Below are 16,090 nucleotides of genomic sequence, written 5' to 3' on the forward strand. Positions count from 1 at the left end.
GTCGTTCCCGAACCACTTTTCTTCAAGTTGTAAATTTTATATCCTCTTTGTCACTGCGATATCAGTGCTTTGTTGGCACAACGGAGCTAGTTAGCAAAACAAACCTAGCCCGCCAGAACGGAAGTGAATTGCATCGAAGGGAGGAGTTCATGAGTGTCCAAATGTTCAGGAAGTAGAGTGGAAACGGCTCGTAAACTTGTCTATACGATTCACGTAGGTCACCTATTTTGGTTTCAAAACGGCGAATTTCGCCGAAAGGTGAGGGATTTTCATGTCTGGATAATCAAATGTCACATCACAATATTTCCTAAATCATATCATTATTAAAATTACTTTATACATACAGAGCAGTTTTGGAGTCTTTGACCACAGGCAGCAGCCTCAGAAGACCTTCCTCTGATCTGGAGTATATCTTCAGGTCAAACACATCCATCTTCTCTTCTGAAGTCAGCAACACAAAGAACAGAGCTGACCACTGTGTAGATGAGAGCTTCTTCTTATTGGAGAGACTTCCTGAGCTCAGGTAGTGTTGGATCTCCACCACCAGAGAATGGTCATTCAGTTCATTCAGACAGTGGAACAGATTCATGCATTTCTCTGGAGAAGGATCCTTTCTGATCTTCTCCTTGATGTACTTGACTGTTTCCTCATGGCTCTGTGTGTTGCTTCCTGTATGAGTCAGCAGGCCTCGTAAGTCAGTCTGATTGGACTCCATTGAGAGGCCCAGGAGGAAGCGGAGGAAAAGGTCCAGGTTTCCATTCTTACTCTGCAAGGCCTTGTCCACAGCACTCTTGTAGAATCTGACTTCTGGTTTCTCTCTGAAAAGAGCCAAAAGTTTGCTGGAGGTGGAAACTGATGGAGTCTCAGACATCAGATTCTCATTGTTGTTGATAAATGAGAGAAACACAAACACAGCAGCCAGAAACTCCTGAAAGCTCAGATGGACAAAGCAGAACACCTTCTCCTGGAAGACTTTACCATCCTGTCTGAAGATCTGTGTGAACACTCCTGAGTACACTGAGGCATCATGGACATCAATGCCACACTCTGTCAGGTCTTTCTCATAGAAAGTCAGGCTGCCTTTGTACAGCTGGTGAAAGGCCAGTTTTCCCAGTGACAGAATGCTCTTAATACTCTCTTCATCCCAGTGTGGATCTGTCTCAGTTTTCCCATGATACTTCACCTTCTTCTGTTTGGTCTGTAACACCAGGAAGGCTGTGTACATCTCAGTCAGGGTCTTGGGCATCTTCTCTTTCTTCTCTGTTCTCAGCATGTGCTCCAGAACTTTAACACACATTAGGGAGAAGACTGGAATGTGGCACATTATGTAGAGAGTCCTAGATGTCTTGATGTGTGAGATGATTCTCCTGGCTACAGTCTCATCACTGCATCTCTTCATGATGTACTCATCCTTCTGTGGGTCATTGAACCCTCGTACCTCCGTCACCAAATGAACACACTCAGAAGGGATCTGATTGGCTGCTGCAGGTCGAGTGGTGATCCAGATGAGAGCAGAGGGAAGCAGGTTTCCTCTGATCAGGTTGGTCAGCAGCACATCCACTGAGGTGGACTCTGTGACATCACACCAGCTCTTGTTCTTTTTGAAGGCTAAGGGCAGTCGACACTCATCCAGACCATCAAAGACAAACAGAACGTTGTACTTGTCATAGTTGGAGATTCCTGATTGTCTGGTTTCTGAGAAGAAGTGATGGACAAGTTCCATCAGACTGAACTTTTTGTTCTCCAACAAATTCAGCTCTCGAAACGGCACAGGAAAGATGAACTGGATTTCCTGATTGGCTAGTCCCTCAGCCCAGTCTGTGATGAACTTCTGCACAGATATTGTTTTTCCAATGCCAGCAACTCCTTTTGTCAGAACAATTCTGATAGGTGTATGTCGTCCAGCTGAGGGTTTAAAGATGTTGTTGCATGTGATGGCTGTTTCTGGTCTTGCTGATTTCCTTGATGCTGTCTCAATCTGTCTCACCTCATGTTCTTTATTGATCCCTCCACTGTCACCCTCTATGATGTAGACGTCTGTGTATATTTCATTAAGAAGATTTGGGTTTCCTTGTTGAGCTATGCCCTCAATGACAGTCTGAAACTTCGTCTTCAGTTTAGATTTGAGTTTATGTGAGAGTCTATGAGAAAGCTCTCCTGAATGACCAAACACAGATGTTATTCTTAACATGGCTTTAGTTTGCAAGAGAAAGTTACTTAACTGTTCAGAATAGTTTTTCCTATTCTAAATATAATGGCAGACATTAATGGCTTATACATAAACATTGATTTTCCATCATTGCACTTGAAAATTGCAAGTTGAAAATTACTCTGATTCTCTTAACCTATATTTCATCATAAACGATCAGTCGGTCAACTGAGACTAAATATGGAGTCTCTTACTTTTCTCCAGAGTGTCAGCCAGCTCCTTCTGGTTCATGTTCCTCAGGACGTGCAGTGTGATCTTCAGAGCTCCTTCTCTGGCACTGCTCTCCTGCTTCTGATATTCAGGGTCCACCACTTCCTGGTCCTCCCTCTGACTCAGAATCCTCTTCATCCTCTTCAGCTCTTCCTTCACAAACCTGATGACAGTCTCCTCAAGCACCTGAAACAGGGAGGGAAGATATCAGAGGAACCAGAAACTCTATACACAGTAGTACAATCGAATTAAAATGATTATGTCTTGTTTGTACTTTAAACTCACTGTGAATATAGATGACAAGTCGTCATGGTGACTCTGGTCTGACTTGTGTCGATCTCTGTGGACAAGACGTGACAAAACAAGAACCACATGGGCTAAATATCTATGACTAAAATACTGAACTGTCTCCAGTCATGCATACACACAGACACTCTGTTTAACCCTTGTGTTATCTTCGGGTCATTCTGACCCAAAGTCATTGGGACCCATCGTCGTTTGCAACAACTTTACCGCATACAAAAACAAAGGGAAACATTTTCTTTTAACCGTTGGGCTGTCTCAGACCCCCCACATTGCGAAGGTTAAAAGAAAATTATTTTTATTTGCTTTTGTGTTGGGTAAAATTGAGTAAACAAAACGATGGTTCGTTATGAACCTTTTGGTCATGTGACCCGAAGGCAGCACAAGGGTTAAGAGTGACACAGAGTAAACTATCTTCCATACCACTAGATGGTACTGATTCTTTCCTTTCCATGAGGGGGTTTCCTGTTTACTAGCTGTCTGAGTAATCAATAATTTCCTTAAACCATACGTTTGACAAATTAAATGTCGCTCCTTTAAATGTTGCAGCTGTAGATGTGTTGGACATCAGAATATGTTGAGGTATTTTGGTGCTTTTAGATGCACGTGGACTCTGATCATATGTTTCATGGCCAGATGGTTTAGTGTTATTGTCTGATGAATGAAATGCAGGAGACAGGGAACTCGCAAAACTAAGTGGAAGGGGTAAGGGGTAAGGGAGAGTATTAGGATTCGGCCTAAGACCTTCTGGTCTCAAGCAGTCAATGTGTGCTGAGCCCCGCCCGGTCTGTGCTCATACCAGGTCTGGTACCTGCAGGGCTTTGACTCTCATGCTGTCTGTCTGTGTGTGTGTGTGTGTGTGTGTGTGTATGTTTGTGTGTGTGTGTGTGTGTGCATGGAGGTTATGACTAGGGTGACCAAACATCTGTGCATGTGTGTGTGTTTGTGTGAATGTGTGTGTAGGGAGAGGGAGGTTATGTTTGTCAGTCACTGATCTCTTTGTATTGCATGTAAAGCTAATATACAAAAACTCAGTATTGACATTAGTATTTTAAAGTGTTTTAAAATGGAGAAGTCATAACTACCTAGTTAGTTTAGGGCTGGTTTAACTGAAGGCTTCCACTAGGGGGAGACGTCTGTGTTCTAAGCTCACATTCAGGTTAGCTGAACTAGTTAGAGCTGCTGTTTGTGTCTACAGGAGAGGATCTCTCCAGGAGCAGGGTTGTGACACATGTATGTAAAGCAACATTGTTTTAGTGGAGTCAGGTGGCTGAGCGGTTAGGGAATTGGGCTAGTAATCAGAAGGTTACCGGATCGATTCCCAGCCGTGCCAATGACGTTGTGTCCTTGGGCAAGGCACTTCACCCTACTTGCCTCGGGGGAATGTCCCTGTACTTACTGTAAGTCGCTCTGGATAAGAGTGTCTGCTAAATGACTAAATGTAAATGTGATATAGGCCTCCCACACACACAGATGTGTCATCCAGTTATGACCCTGCCACTGTTAAGACCCTGCTCCAGTTATGACCCTGCTCTAGTCTAACCCTTGCAATGGAAAAATTCTAATGGCACTGTGTAGACTTGAAGAGTCCAGAGATGGTGGTTTCAATAAAATGTATTTAGTTTGTACAAATTGAGAATTAATAGAGTACTCTGTGATCAGTCATTCGAAGGAGGTGCTAGCCACAGATCGTTTGCAAGAGTGATGAAGAACAACCCTAAAACCCTGCCTTATATAAACTTAGAACAAATGGTTCTTCTGATGGACATTCCATCAATATAGCGGTCTCTGTGACTGGCTCACTTAACTCAGTGACAGTTTGAAACAATACCTCTCCATACTATTTGTGCCACAGTTCTTTGATGTGGCATCTCTCCCCAAACCAGTAGATACTAAAGCCACAGGAGGTAACCAGTCAAATGGTCAACTGTCCTTTGTGTGGACATCTTCAAACAAGTATTTAATTAACACCACCCATGAAACAGGAAGGTCAGAGCAGCTTGATCAGTTCATCTATCTACACTTCTCCTTTCAGGCCACGGGAACTCAAGAACCCCCCAACCTCCAGACCCAACTAAGACCCTCTGGCTCTTAGTTAGGTATCATAAAACAACACTATAAATACCTTAAGACAATCTGAGTGTCCATTCTACAGAGTAAACCACACCACAGAGCCTCAGTTTCTTACATTACTTTCTATAACAAAGGAACTTACTTACCGCTCAAAGAAACATAGATATTGTAACTATGTCAAAAACTGCCATAACACCCTAACCCTAGAGTTTAGCGCCCTATGCTAATAGTGTTACTCCTCCCCTCTACCAACAACTGTACTACAAGACTGTCTTCACAATTACACCTCCTAGCCCAAAGTACCTGAGGAACGGCTTGTTGTTTGTTGAGATGTTGACCTTTGTAAAAAACTGAATAAACTTTTCAAACTCTGCTGAGATTCCTGACCAGTTTTTGTACTTGGAATTTGGAGAAAACCTGACTGAAAATATACAACAGCAGGTTGTGCTCTGACATGAATAAGAAATGCTGCACTGATTCATATGGGCCCAAATACATTTAAACACTATCATTATAATCATAAAAATGTCAAATATATTATAATATAGGAAGGTTGAGTCCCAGTAGAGACAGCTTCTTCACACCATGTCACCTTCATCACATAACACTGAACACCAGCAGAGGTCAGTACATACCCTTCCTCATCAGAAGGTCCTCCTCCATCACTGAAATTGATAGGTAGACCCATAGACCTGTCACTCTTCATGGACACACAGCTGGGTACAGGTGAGGCTGGTCTCTCCTGCTGGATTGGGCTTCAACACAACAGAGACAGACCTTCAGTCTCTCATTTATTCTGACTAATGATGATATATATCATAATATCATTGCTGAGCTCTGAGTTGGAGAACAGTCATGAACAGTTATGGATTCTTATCTTACCTCTTAGCTTTGGTGTCCATATCATCTTCCCCAGGGAGACTCATTTTAGAGGACGTGCCCCCCTCCTCTCTCTCTCCTGAGAGACTCATTTTAGAGGCAGTGCCCTGAAACACAGTAATGTTTTGTTGGTTAATTAGTATAATTATAAAACACGGATTACAATGTTGATACATGGATCTTTTCCCATCCAGTATTAAGGCCTTTTGAGTCCCTCTGTGACAACATGTGCAGACTTGCATCTGTCAGAAACGTGATGTTTCCCCAGAGAGACTGGGCTGCTCAGTGAGTAGAGAGACCAGCAACTTGTCTCTGGACACCAGCATGTCATGCAGCTGCCCTGTTTCCTGCAAGACCATCGATACAGGAAGATCCTTATACACTGCAGGTTACAACCTCCACATGTATATATACTGCAGGTTACAACCTCCACATGTATATATACTGCAGGTTACAACCTCCACATGTATATATACTAGGGCTGTGAAATGCTTAAAAATTTTAATCAAATTAATCACAGGTTTCTGTGGATTAATCATGATTAATCTCATATTACCGATTTTCCGAATTTTTGTCATTAGTGTGCGTCTTTGATTTTGCATGTGCTCAAGCACTCCTAATATTTTTTTAATATTTTCCTAAATATATTGTTTATTATCATATGATGCTGGTAGTTCATGAAGAAAGGGACATCCTTAGTTTTTTCATTCATTATTTTGCATAATAATTCATAAATGTATTAATTGTTATCCAGTGAAATTAGGGATTTATATTAGCAAGGGGGTTTACGTTTAGCACTTTTGCAAGACACTGTATTCATGTCACATTCTCATTGGGGGCTGAGCACCCCTGAAGGTCAGATCCTAGAATCGCCCCTGTGACGCACCATAAAAGCTTGAGTTTAAATACATTATTTAATGTGACATTACGTACTGTACATGCAAGTCTTAGCTAAATGACTTAAATGTATGATGCATTTTTCGATCAGTCCTCCGACATCACAACACGATACTTGCCGAGTATAACAGCGCAACAGCTCAAACACAGGCAGGGATACAGTAGCAACGCTAGTGCTAAATAAGTATTTAGCTGCTAGGCTCCATGACGCCGGGTAAGAAGGGCTCGTGAAACTGCTCACCAAAAGAACGAATGGGCACCCACATGTCTGGCAGATTAAGACATGTTCGTAGGAACCTAGCGAAAAATATCCTAAACTTTCCGAGAATGTTAGCTAGGTTTATAGGTACCTAGCGAAAAATAGCCTCAACTTTCATAGACTTTAAGCTACGGTACTAATGCAGAAGGAAAGCTGATATCGCTGTCTTACTAGAACGTCGTATCTATGCGCTGTTGCTAACATGTGCTGACATTGTGCACACCCAATGAATTCAAAATGTGTAGGTCGCACATGCACGAGTGTTTGTAAAAAATGTTTGCACTGTCTCAAAAACTGGTCGCAAAATGCGACCATTTGGTCGCAGTCTGGAGCCCTGCCGCAGAGTGTGCATATCACTTTGGTTTTATTGGGTGTTCCATCTTAGTTTTTTGGGAACACGAACTTCTCATCCAGAAGTTGCAGATTGGGTGGAATTGTGGTTATATTACGTTAAATGCGTTAAACAAAAATAACGAATTAATCCTGTAATTTAATCATAAAGCGTTAACGCGTTATTTTTCACAGCCCTAATATATTGTAGCGACCATGCTCTTGGCACCCAGAATGCACTGCGGCAGGCAGAAACGCTAAGAATTATAAGGTTTTAGCGTAGTTACATAAGCATTGTTTACAGTTCTATTGTTGTGTTCATTCTGTTTTGATGTGTATAACGTGTTAATCTGTGTTTTGGATAGGTTGAGTGCTAACTCTGATGGTGAATGTTGGCTAGTTTGAGGGCTATACGAACAGTCCAATGTGAAGGGCCGAGTATGTTAATAAAGAGTCAAGAGCAATATTCCTTCTCCATTCTTAATTGCTAGCCGACGCTACACTGGTGTCAGAAGTGGGATCACCATGACAACGAAACGAACACTCGATGAAGAATTGTGGAGGATGGAGGAAGACGTCCAGCGGCTGCGGAATGAGCTCCTAACTCTCGAGCTGGCGGGAGAAGATGGCCCATCAGTAGCGCGACCCAGCATGCGAGGATTAGCGCCGGGAGAGTCCGCCCAACCCTACGACCGGAACAGCCCGCCGCGGCACGAGAAGAGCGGAAGAAGATCCGGAGCGGGAGAGTCTGCTCCCCGTTACAACGTGGAGGCATTCATGAGGACACAGGCCAGAAAAGATTGTCTACCCTGCTGTTCAACGAGCCTCAGCGGAGAGGCAGAAGACCATGCCCAGTCACTTCCTGATGGAGCAGCAGCTAGTAACCCGCGGCCAAAGATGGGTTTCAAGCTTCCGCGTTATGCCGGCATAGCTTCTCCGGAGCCCTATCTCGTCCAAGTCAGACTAGCCGCCCTACATAATGGGTGGAGCACTGAAGAGACGGCTGGTCACGTAGCCCTGGCTCTAGAGGGTAAGGCACTGCAGGTGCTGATGGACCTGACGTCAGCTGAACAGAGGAACTTCACGGCCTTGGCAACAGCCCTAGAGCGAAGGTTTGGGCAACGAACCTCGACACAGGGTATGCGGAACCAGCTCGCCCAACGCCGCCGGCAGCAGGATGAGACACTGGGAGCTTACGCCGCTGACATTCAATTTTATGCGCGGTGTGGGTACCCCAGTTTTGACCTTGCAGCCCTGGAGGAGCTGGCACTGAATGCCTTTATTCAAGGGCTTGCTCCCGAGCGGCTGAGAGAACATCTCCGCATCCTGGCCCCTGCAAACCTCAACGCCGCGTTGGAGGAAGCTGAAAGGGTCGAGGCTGTGCTGTCCACATCACCTCTACCCCAGCCTCGAATCCGCCAAGCGGATATCAGCGACAACGAGGGCGACTGTGAAACTGCCTGTCTGGCTCGACAGCAACCACCACAACGGTTCCAGAGGCGTCGACAGGCTGAGCCCTGCTACCGCTGTGGAGAACCTGGACACATCGCACGAGAATGTCTTGCCCCGGCGCCACGCCAACTCAACGTTCCCCACTCGGGAAACTAGAGCGGGGTGGCACTGCGGGGAGAATGCCACCCACAGGATTAATTCTAGTCCCCAACAACTGCACTGCTCAAATTGGCAGATTGGGCCATGCTCATGGACTTTACCTTCCCTGTTCCCTCGATGGTTTTCCCTGCCGGGCTCTGGTGGACACCGGGGCCACCATCTCCCTTGTGCGCCCTGGAGTGCTGCCGGAGACGAATGGCCAACAGTTGCCAGGGTGGACCCCTACTGATTGTAAAATCCGGACAGTGACAGGGGGGCTCGCAGGGATGCGGGGTAAACAAATTTTGAGGGTGCAGACTGGGACCTCTACCACTGTGACCCACGAGTTTTGGTTGGCTGATATCCAGGAACCCTGCATCATTGGGTTGGACCTCCTGATTAGTTTGAAGGCCCGGGTGGATGTGCTGAAGAATGTCATCCACTTTAACACAGAGACTGTGGCTCTTCAGCATTGCCAGGGAGAAGAGGACGTGCATGACCAAGCTCAGCCGGCGGCCCTGGTTGTTGTGCCACTCCAGGAACCTGCGGCGGAAGCTACACACCACCACTCGGATCAGTCATCCAATCCAATCGGACCACATGCTCGGGCAGTTCCTAACCAGCTTCCAACAATGACTTTGACAGCTACATCTGCCGAGTCAGTGGCTCCGGGGCCTTCTGCCGTCACAATCCAGGCAGTACAGGACCTGTGGCGGCGCAGCAGTGAAGGACTGGACCCACAGCAGAGTCAACAGCTGGGAGCCCTGCTCCGGGACTTTTCTGATATCTTTGCGGCACGGGATGAGGAATGCACAAGAACAGGGCTGGTACAACATTCGATAGACACTGGTTCTGCCGCACCAATTAGACTCCGCCCTCATCGGCTGGCACTAGCCAAGCGTGAGGCGGCCGAACTAAAAATCAAAGAGATGGCAGCAGCAGGTGTGATCGAGCCCTCCAACAGCCCTTGGGCCGCCCCAGCTGTCCTAGTCCGGAAGAAGGATGAGACATGGAGGTTCTGCGTCGATTATCGAAGATTGAACGCCGTGACTCGTAAAGATTCCTACCCTCTACCCCGTATCGACGAGGCTCTGGACTGCATCGCTGGATCACGGTGGTTCAGCTCACTGGATCTCCGGAGCGGTTATTGGCAGATAGAGTTAGCACCTGAGGACAAGCCCAAGACGGCATTCACCATTGGTCAAGGGCTCTGGCAGTTCCGGGTTATGCCTTTTGGCCTCTGCAATGCCCCTGCCACCTTCGAGAGGTTAATGGAGCGGGTCCTGACAGATGTTCCCCGGAGCCAGTGTGTGGTCTACCTCGACGACTTGCTGGTCCACGCCACTGACTTTGGGAAGGCCTTGGAGAACCTCCACCGGGTCTTCAAAGAGATCCGGGGATCCGGACTGCGCCTCAGCCCAAAGAAGTGTGACCTATTGCGGCGAGAGGTCAAGTTTTTGGGCCATGTGGTCAAGGAGGAGGGTGTGGCCACCGACCCGGCAAAGGTGGAAACAGTGACAAACTGGCCAGTACCTCGAAACGTCGGAGAGATACGCAGCTTCCTGGGGCTCGCCTCGTACTATCGACGCTTTGTCCAGGGGTTCGCATCCATCGCCAGTCCCCTCCACCGCCTCACCGACAAGGGGCGGGAATTCATCTGGGACGATGATTGTGCGCTGGCATTCACTCAACTTCGCGCCGCCTTGACGGATGCCCCTGTCTTAGCGCTGCCAGATCCCAAACGTCGATTCATCGTCGATACCGACGCAAGTGATGTGGGGATTGGGGCAGTGCTTTCCCAGGAGGGAGATGGCGGAGAGAGAGCTGTGGCTTACTACAGTCGGGCTTTGAGCCGCCCCGAACGTAACTACTGTGTTACCCGGAGAGAACTTCTGGCGGTGGTCTCGGCACTTCATCACTTTCGACCCTACCTCTACGGTCAGTCCTTTCTGCTGCAAACTGATCATGCCTCTCTGACCTGGCTGCTCAACTTCAAGGAACCGGAAGGACAGTTAGCTAGGTGGATCGAGGCACTGCAGAGCTACAACATGGAGATGCAGCATCGGGCGGGACGGCTGCACAGCAATGCGGACGCCCTCTCCCGCCGCCCCTGTGAAGAAGCAGACTGCCGTCATTGTCAGCGCCAAGAAGAACGGGATCGCCAAGCTCCCCGGGTGGCCACGACTCGAACGGATGAGACAGTAGAAGGGTGTCTGTCAGCAGTGAGTGACCCGGAGTGGCAGGCAGCGCAAGCAGACGACCCCATCTTAGCTGCAGTGGGACGCTGGGTTGACACTGGAGTGCGCCCTCCTTGGCAAGATGTCTCCGCCGCATCTGTTGAGGCCAAGGCTTACTACTCACAGTGGGCTTCCCTGGCCAGGCGAAACGGACTGCTCTACCGGATTTGGCCGGCCCCGGGTCTCGGGGGCAGCACATGGCAGCTATTGTTGCCCAAGAACTGGCGTCAGCGGGTGCTGAGAGCCGTCCATGGTTCCGTGGGAGCAGGCCACTTTGGAGTGGCAAAGAGCCTGAACCGCCTGCGGCAACGGTTCTACTGGGCGGGGTGCAGGCAGGACACTGAACTGTTTGTGCATTGTTGTGATGCTTGCACTGCCAGGAAAGGCCCTTCCGGGCGGTCACATGCTCCCCTGCAGCAGTACCAAGTAGGGGCACCCATGGAACGGATTGGGGTGGACTTCCTTGGACCTTTCCCTACCACTGATGCCAGAAACCGGTACGTCCTGGTGGCAATGGACTACTTTACCAAGTGGCCTGAGGCATATGCAGTCCCCGACCAGAGTGCCATTACAACAGCGGAGAAGCTGGTGTGTGAGATGTTCTGCCGGTTTGGGGCTCCACAAGAGCTTCACAGCGATCAGGGGCGAAATTTCGAGGCACAGGTGTTCGGAGAGGTGTGTCAGCGGATGGGGGTGAATAAGACCAGGACAACACCCCTCCACCCACAGAGCGATGGGCTCGTCGAACGTTTTAATAGAACGCTGGTTGCACAACTAGCTATCGTCACCTCCCAACACCAACGTGACTGGGACCGCCACCTGCCGATGGTCCTGTGGGCATACCGATCAACAGTACAAGAGAGCACTGGGTGCACACCAGCTGCATTGATGTTTGGGAGAGAGCTGCGGACGCCGGTAGACCTGGCTTTTGGAACGCCCCCCAACACTGAACTGCCCACCATACCTGGGTACGAATATCTGCGGGACCTGCAACAGCGCCTGGCCGTGGCGCACGACTACACTCGACAGCACCAGGCCGACGCGGGAGTACGGCAGAAGCGGGGGTATGATACCCGCTGTCGAGGCCGCGCGTTCTCACCTGGAGAGAAGGTCTGGGTCTACCAGCCAATACGAAAGAAGGGTGTCTCTCCTAAGCTCACGAGCCAGTGGGTGGGGCCCTGTGAAGTGTTGGAGCAGATTTCAGATGTAGTGTATCGGGTGAAACTGAACATCAGGAAGCGGATAGTGGTGTTGCATCGGGATCGGTTGGCACCTTACCGCCCCCTGGCTGACCGACATACTGTTGGGGACCAGCCCTGCTCACCCGACGCAGCTTCACCACCACCTAACACCCTGCCCATCCTACCTGACTTGGCAACTGTTGGGGGTGGGCAACAGACCACAGGCACCAAGACGGAGGGCACAGCTGCCCCGTCACTTTACTGACTTTGTTTTGAGTTAGCGTTTAGTTGCTGTGGACGAGCAACACGCTAGAGGGGGCCATGTACCGACCATGCTCTTGGCACCCAGAATGCACTGCGGCAGGCAGAAACGCTAAGAATTATAAGGTTTTAGCGTAGTTACATAAGCATTGTTTACAGTTCTATTGTTGTGTTCATTCTGTTCTGATGTGTATAACGTGTTAATCTGTGTTTTGGATAGGTTGAGTGCTAACTCTGATGGTGAATGTTGTCTAGTTTGAGGGCTATACGAACAGTCCAGTGTGAAGGGCCGAGTATGTTAATAAAGAGTCAAGAGCAATATTCCTTCTCCATTCTTAATTGCTAGCCGACGCTACAATATACTGCAGGTTACAACCCTCCACATGTATATATACTGCAGGTTATAACCCTCCACATGTATATATACACTGTAGGTTACAACCAGGAGCGGACTCGGGGGAAAAAGTGGCCCGGGAGTTATACTGTCAGACCGGCCCACTCAGTAAACGGTGTGCGGCCCACTCAATGCATCGCACGTACCGACCAGTCATTGGCCTACTTGGTAAAACACCCATACACTTGGCATTATTTTGGATGATTACAAAGAAATTACATCATATATGTTTCATTTCTCACGTTGAACTTCCGAATTCCCTAAGAAAACATTTAAGAAGACAATTTTCATTTCGAAAAATTGGCACCAGGAGTCTGAATACAGATCACTAGGGGGAGTATAAAACTCAGTCAGTGATTTTATACTATTAAAGGTCTTAGAGCAATTTATACGTGTTCAAGCTGTCAGATCTGGTACAGGGACCATGAATCAGGATAGGCTGATAGGTCAGATCTGGTACAGGGACCATGAATCAGGATAGACTGATCTGGTCAGATCTGGGTTAGGGTTAGGGTTAGTAGGGTTAATACAGGCCTTGGTAGTCAGGTGGAGGAGAGCTGGAGGGAGATACAGGTGGAGGTAGTCAAGAAGTCTGAGTTTCAAACCTAACAAAGATTCACACAGTATTGTACCAAGTCAAACTCCTCCCTCTTTTTCTCCCACTTTCTGTACATATGCTCCTTGTCCCTCTACCCCCCTTCCTCTTTCTCTCACTCCCCTTCTTAATCTCTCTCCCTGCTTCCGTTTCTACATTGTAGAGTTTAGTCTGATTCTCGTTTGTCTGGTTTAGACGTCTCTCTGCTACATTCCAGTCCTGTGCTGCTACATGGTTTCTATAGAATGTCATGTATGAGGAAATGCAGCTGTTTTTGGCTTGACGCTCCCAGCAGAAATGTCAGGTGTTCCAAGGAGTTGTGGGTCCCATAACTTATAAGAATGATGATTAAATGAGATTACATAAACACATTATGGACAAATTAAATGTACAATAACCCCTAATCATTCCAGAAATATGACATGTCATCATCTAACATGATTATCACAGTAGTGTGTTCAGTCCTGTAACTCTGGATGTTCCTGGTTCACCTGCAGCCTGCTGTCACAGTGTGAGTGTGGGGGCTGGACCCCAACACAGGGAGAGGCAGGCAAAGCAGGAACAAAAAAATAAGGGTTTCTTTCCTCCAAGAACCTGGGCCAAGAGGACACACTCACACGTACACAACACCATGTACACATGGGCCAAACGTACATAACACGTTGTACACAAAACACAAGGAAGTGACAAAGACTGACCAGGGGAGGAACCATAAATACAAACTCCACCAAACTAGACACAGGTTGAAACAAACCACGACAAAAAAGCAAACTCCAAACCTCTCACAGACTCTTAGTAAGACACGGGTGCAGGTAATCACACAGAGACCACAGGGAAACACTAGGGCACATATAAACATGAGCACAAGCTGGGGCATGGCCGTGGGTGTGACACCTACATCACCTGCCCTGCCAGAACCCTCCTCTCTCTGTCCTGTCTCTGATCCCCTGTCAGAACCCTCCTCTCTCTGTCCTGTCTCTGATCCCCTGTCAGAACCCTCCTCTCTCTGTCCTGTCTCTGATCACCTGCCCTGCCAGAACCCTCCTCTCTCTGTCCTGTCTCTGATCAGGGTCTCTCTCATGCTCAGGATACTCTTGCACTGTGCAAATGAAACCTTCACCAGTGCACAGATGAACATGTGGAACAGGTTTACACTAGATGGTGTATTGAAGTTTTTGAGTTTATGTCATCCTGGGTTGTCATGAGCTAGCCATCTCTTTGACCCAACATCAAAAGCTGTTAGCATTAGCGTCCCTGTCTAAAGAGAACCAAAGCACTCTAAATATGATACAAAAACACAATATTATTTAAACCCTGTATTACACATATACAGTGTTGTCAAATGTCACTGCCTGTCTCCTTCCCTAGCCACTGTTAACTGATAACACAGTACATCCCCTTCCTGTCAATCATCACAGGTAGGAGGTCCTTAACCACTGACTGTTTAGACAGTGATGCTAACACACATTAGCCTAAGATCACATTTACAGACACACTAGACATGTTTAATGGACATGAAACAATGTTATATTGTACAGCCTAGGATCTATGTTGTCAAACAAACACACCTCTAGTATTTGAAAGGATAAGATATCAGACCAGGGTTAGGGATGCTCATTTACTTAATCATAAACTATTCTGGACTGACAGTCCACCATGTGAATAAACACCATTCTACTGACCTTTATAAAACTCTGGTTTCACCATCAGCCTCCTCTCTGTGCTCCATCTGGTTCTGGTTCTGTGTGTTCCTAGTGGACAGTAATGTACACTAACATACAGTACATATTTGATAGTGGCACACCCACATACAATCACCCACACACACTTCTGGTTGGACCAGCTGATCCTGTTTAGAGTCTCATTGCTGGAACTTACTTCTGTAAGGATGCAAGTATGCCCCAAAAAGTGGGGAGAAAAGGGGAGGAGGAGGAGATGGGGAAGAGAGGAGAGGATAGAGGAGGAGAGGGGAGGAGAGCTGAACACTGAATTGAACCCCCTGTGGTGTGGGGGGTTTGAGCTGTCAGCAACTGCCTGGTCGTCAGTCTGCTAAACCTGGACCTGGTCACCAGTGGACATGGATCTGTGGTAGTCTGTCAGAGCTGGACCTAGTCACCAGTGGACATGGATCTGTGGTAGTCTGTCAGAGCTGGACCTGGTCACCAGTGGACATGGATCTGTGGTAGTCTGCCAAAGCTGGACCTGGTCACCAGTGGACATGGATCTGTGGTAGTCTGTCAGAGCTGGACCTGGTCACCAGTGGACATGGATCTGTGGTAGTCTGCCAATGCTGGACCTGGTCACCAGTGGACATGGATCTATGGTAGTCTGTCAGAGCTGGACATCAGTCTCCCTGACAGACAACAGTGAGTTCCCGGTCCCTTTCCTCATCCACCTGCCTGTGATGCTGCGCTGATCACAGTCCCCAGCCCTGTGGCTACCTCTGCTTAAACTGACATTTACCAACTCTGACCCAAGTTGAACACTTTTTTGGTGTTTCAGCACCCATTGACACTTTCCTGCTGTATGACTATGTTAAGCCTGTGTTCTGCTCCTCTCTTTTCACCAACCGTCTCTGGAGGAGGGGATCCCTCACTGAATTACTCCTCCCAAGGTGTCTTCCATTCATGCAATTCCAAGAGTGTCTGCTTCACAGAGGTGTGTGTACGTCT

The 16,090-nt window shown here is 47.8% G+C and overlaps 1 protein-coding gene across 1 annotated transcript; it reads right to left on the reverse strand.

Moving 5' to 3' along the window:
- Window positions 1–334: 334 nt before the first annotated feature.
- Window positions 335–5,721, reverse strand: LOC146219524 (protein NLRC3-like). The gene is made up of 4 exons (XM_084695288.1): window positions 5,678–5,721; window positions 5,439–5,550; window positions 2,404–2,536; window positions 335–2,157 (listed from the first exon to the last, which is right to left on the reverse strand). The coding sequence occupies exons 1-4, from the start codon at window positions 5,719–5,721 to the stop codon at window positions 335–337; spliced, it is 2,112 nt and encodes a 703-aa protein (XP_084551414.1).
- Window positions 5,722–16,090: the final 10,369 nt, after the last annotated feature.

The sequence above is a fragment of the Hypomesus nipponensis genome, chromosome 28 (assembly GCF_054491055.1).
Source record: "Hypomesus nipponensis isolate SF chromosome 28, ASM5449105v1, whole genome shotgun sequence".
NCBI classification, from domain to species: Eukaryota; Metazoa; Chordata; class Actinopteri; order Osmeriformes; family Osmeridae; genus Hypomesus; species Hypomesus nipponensis.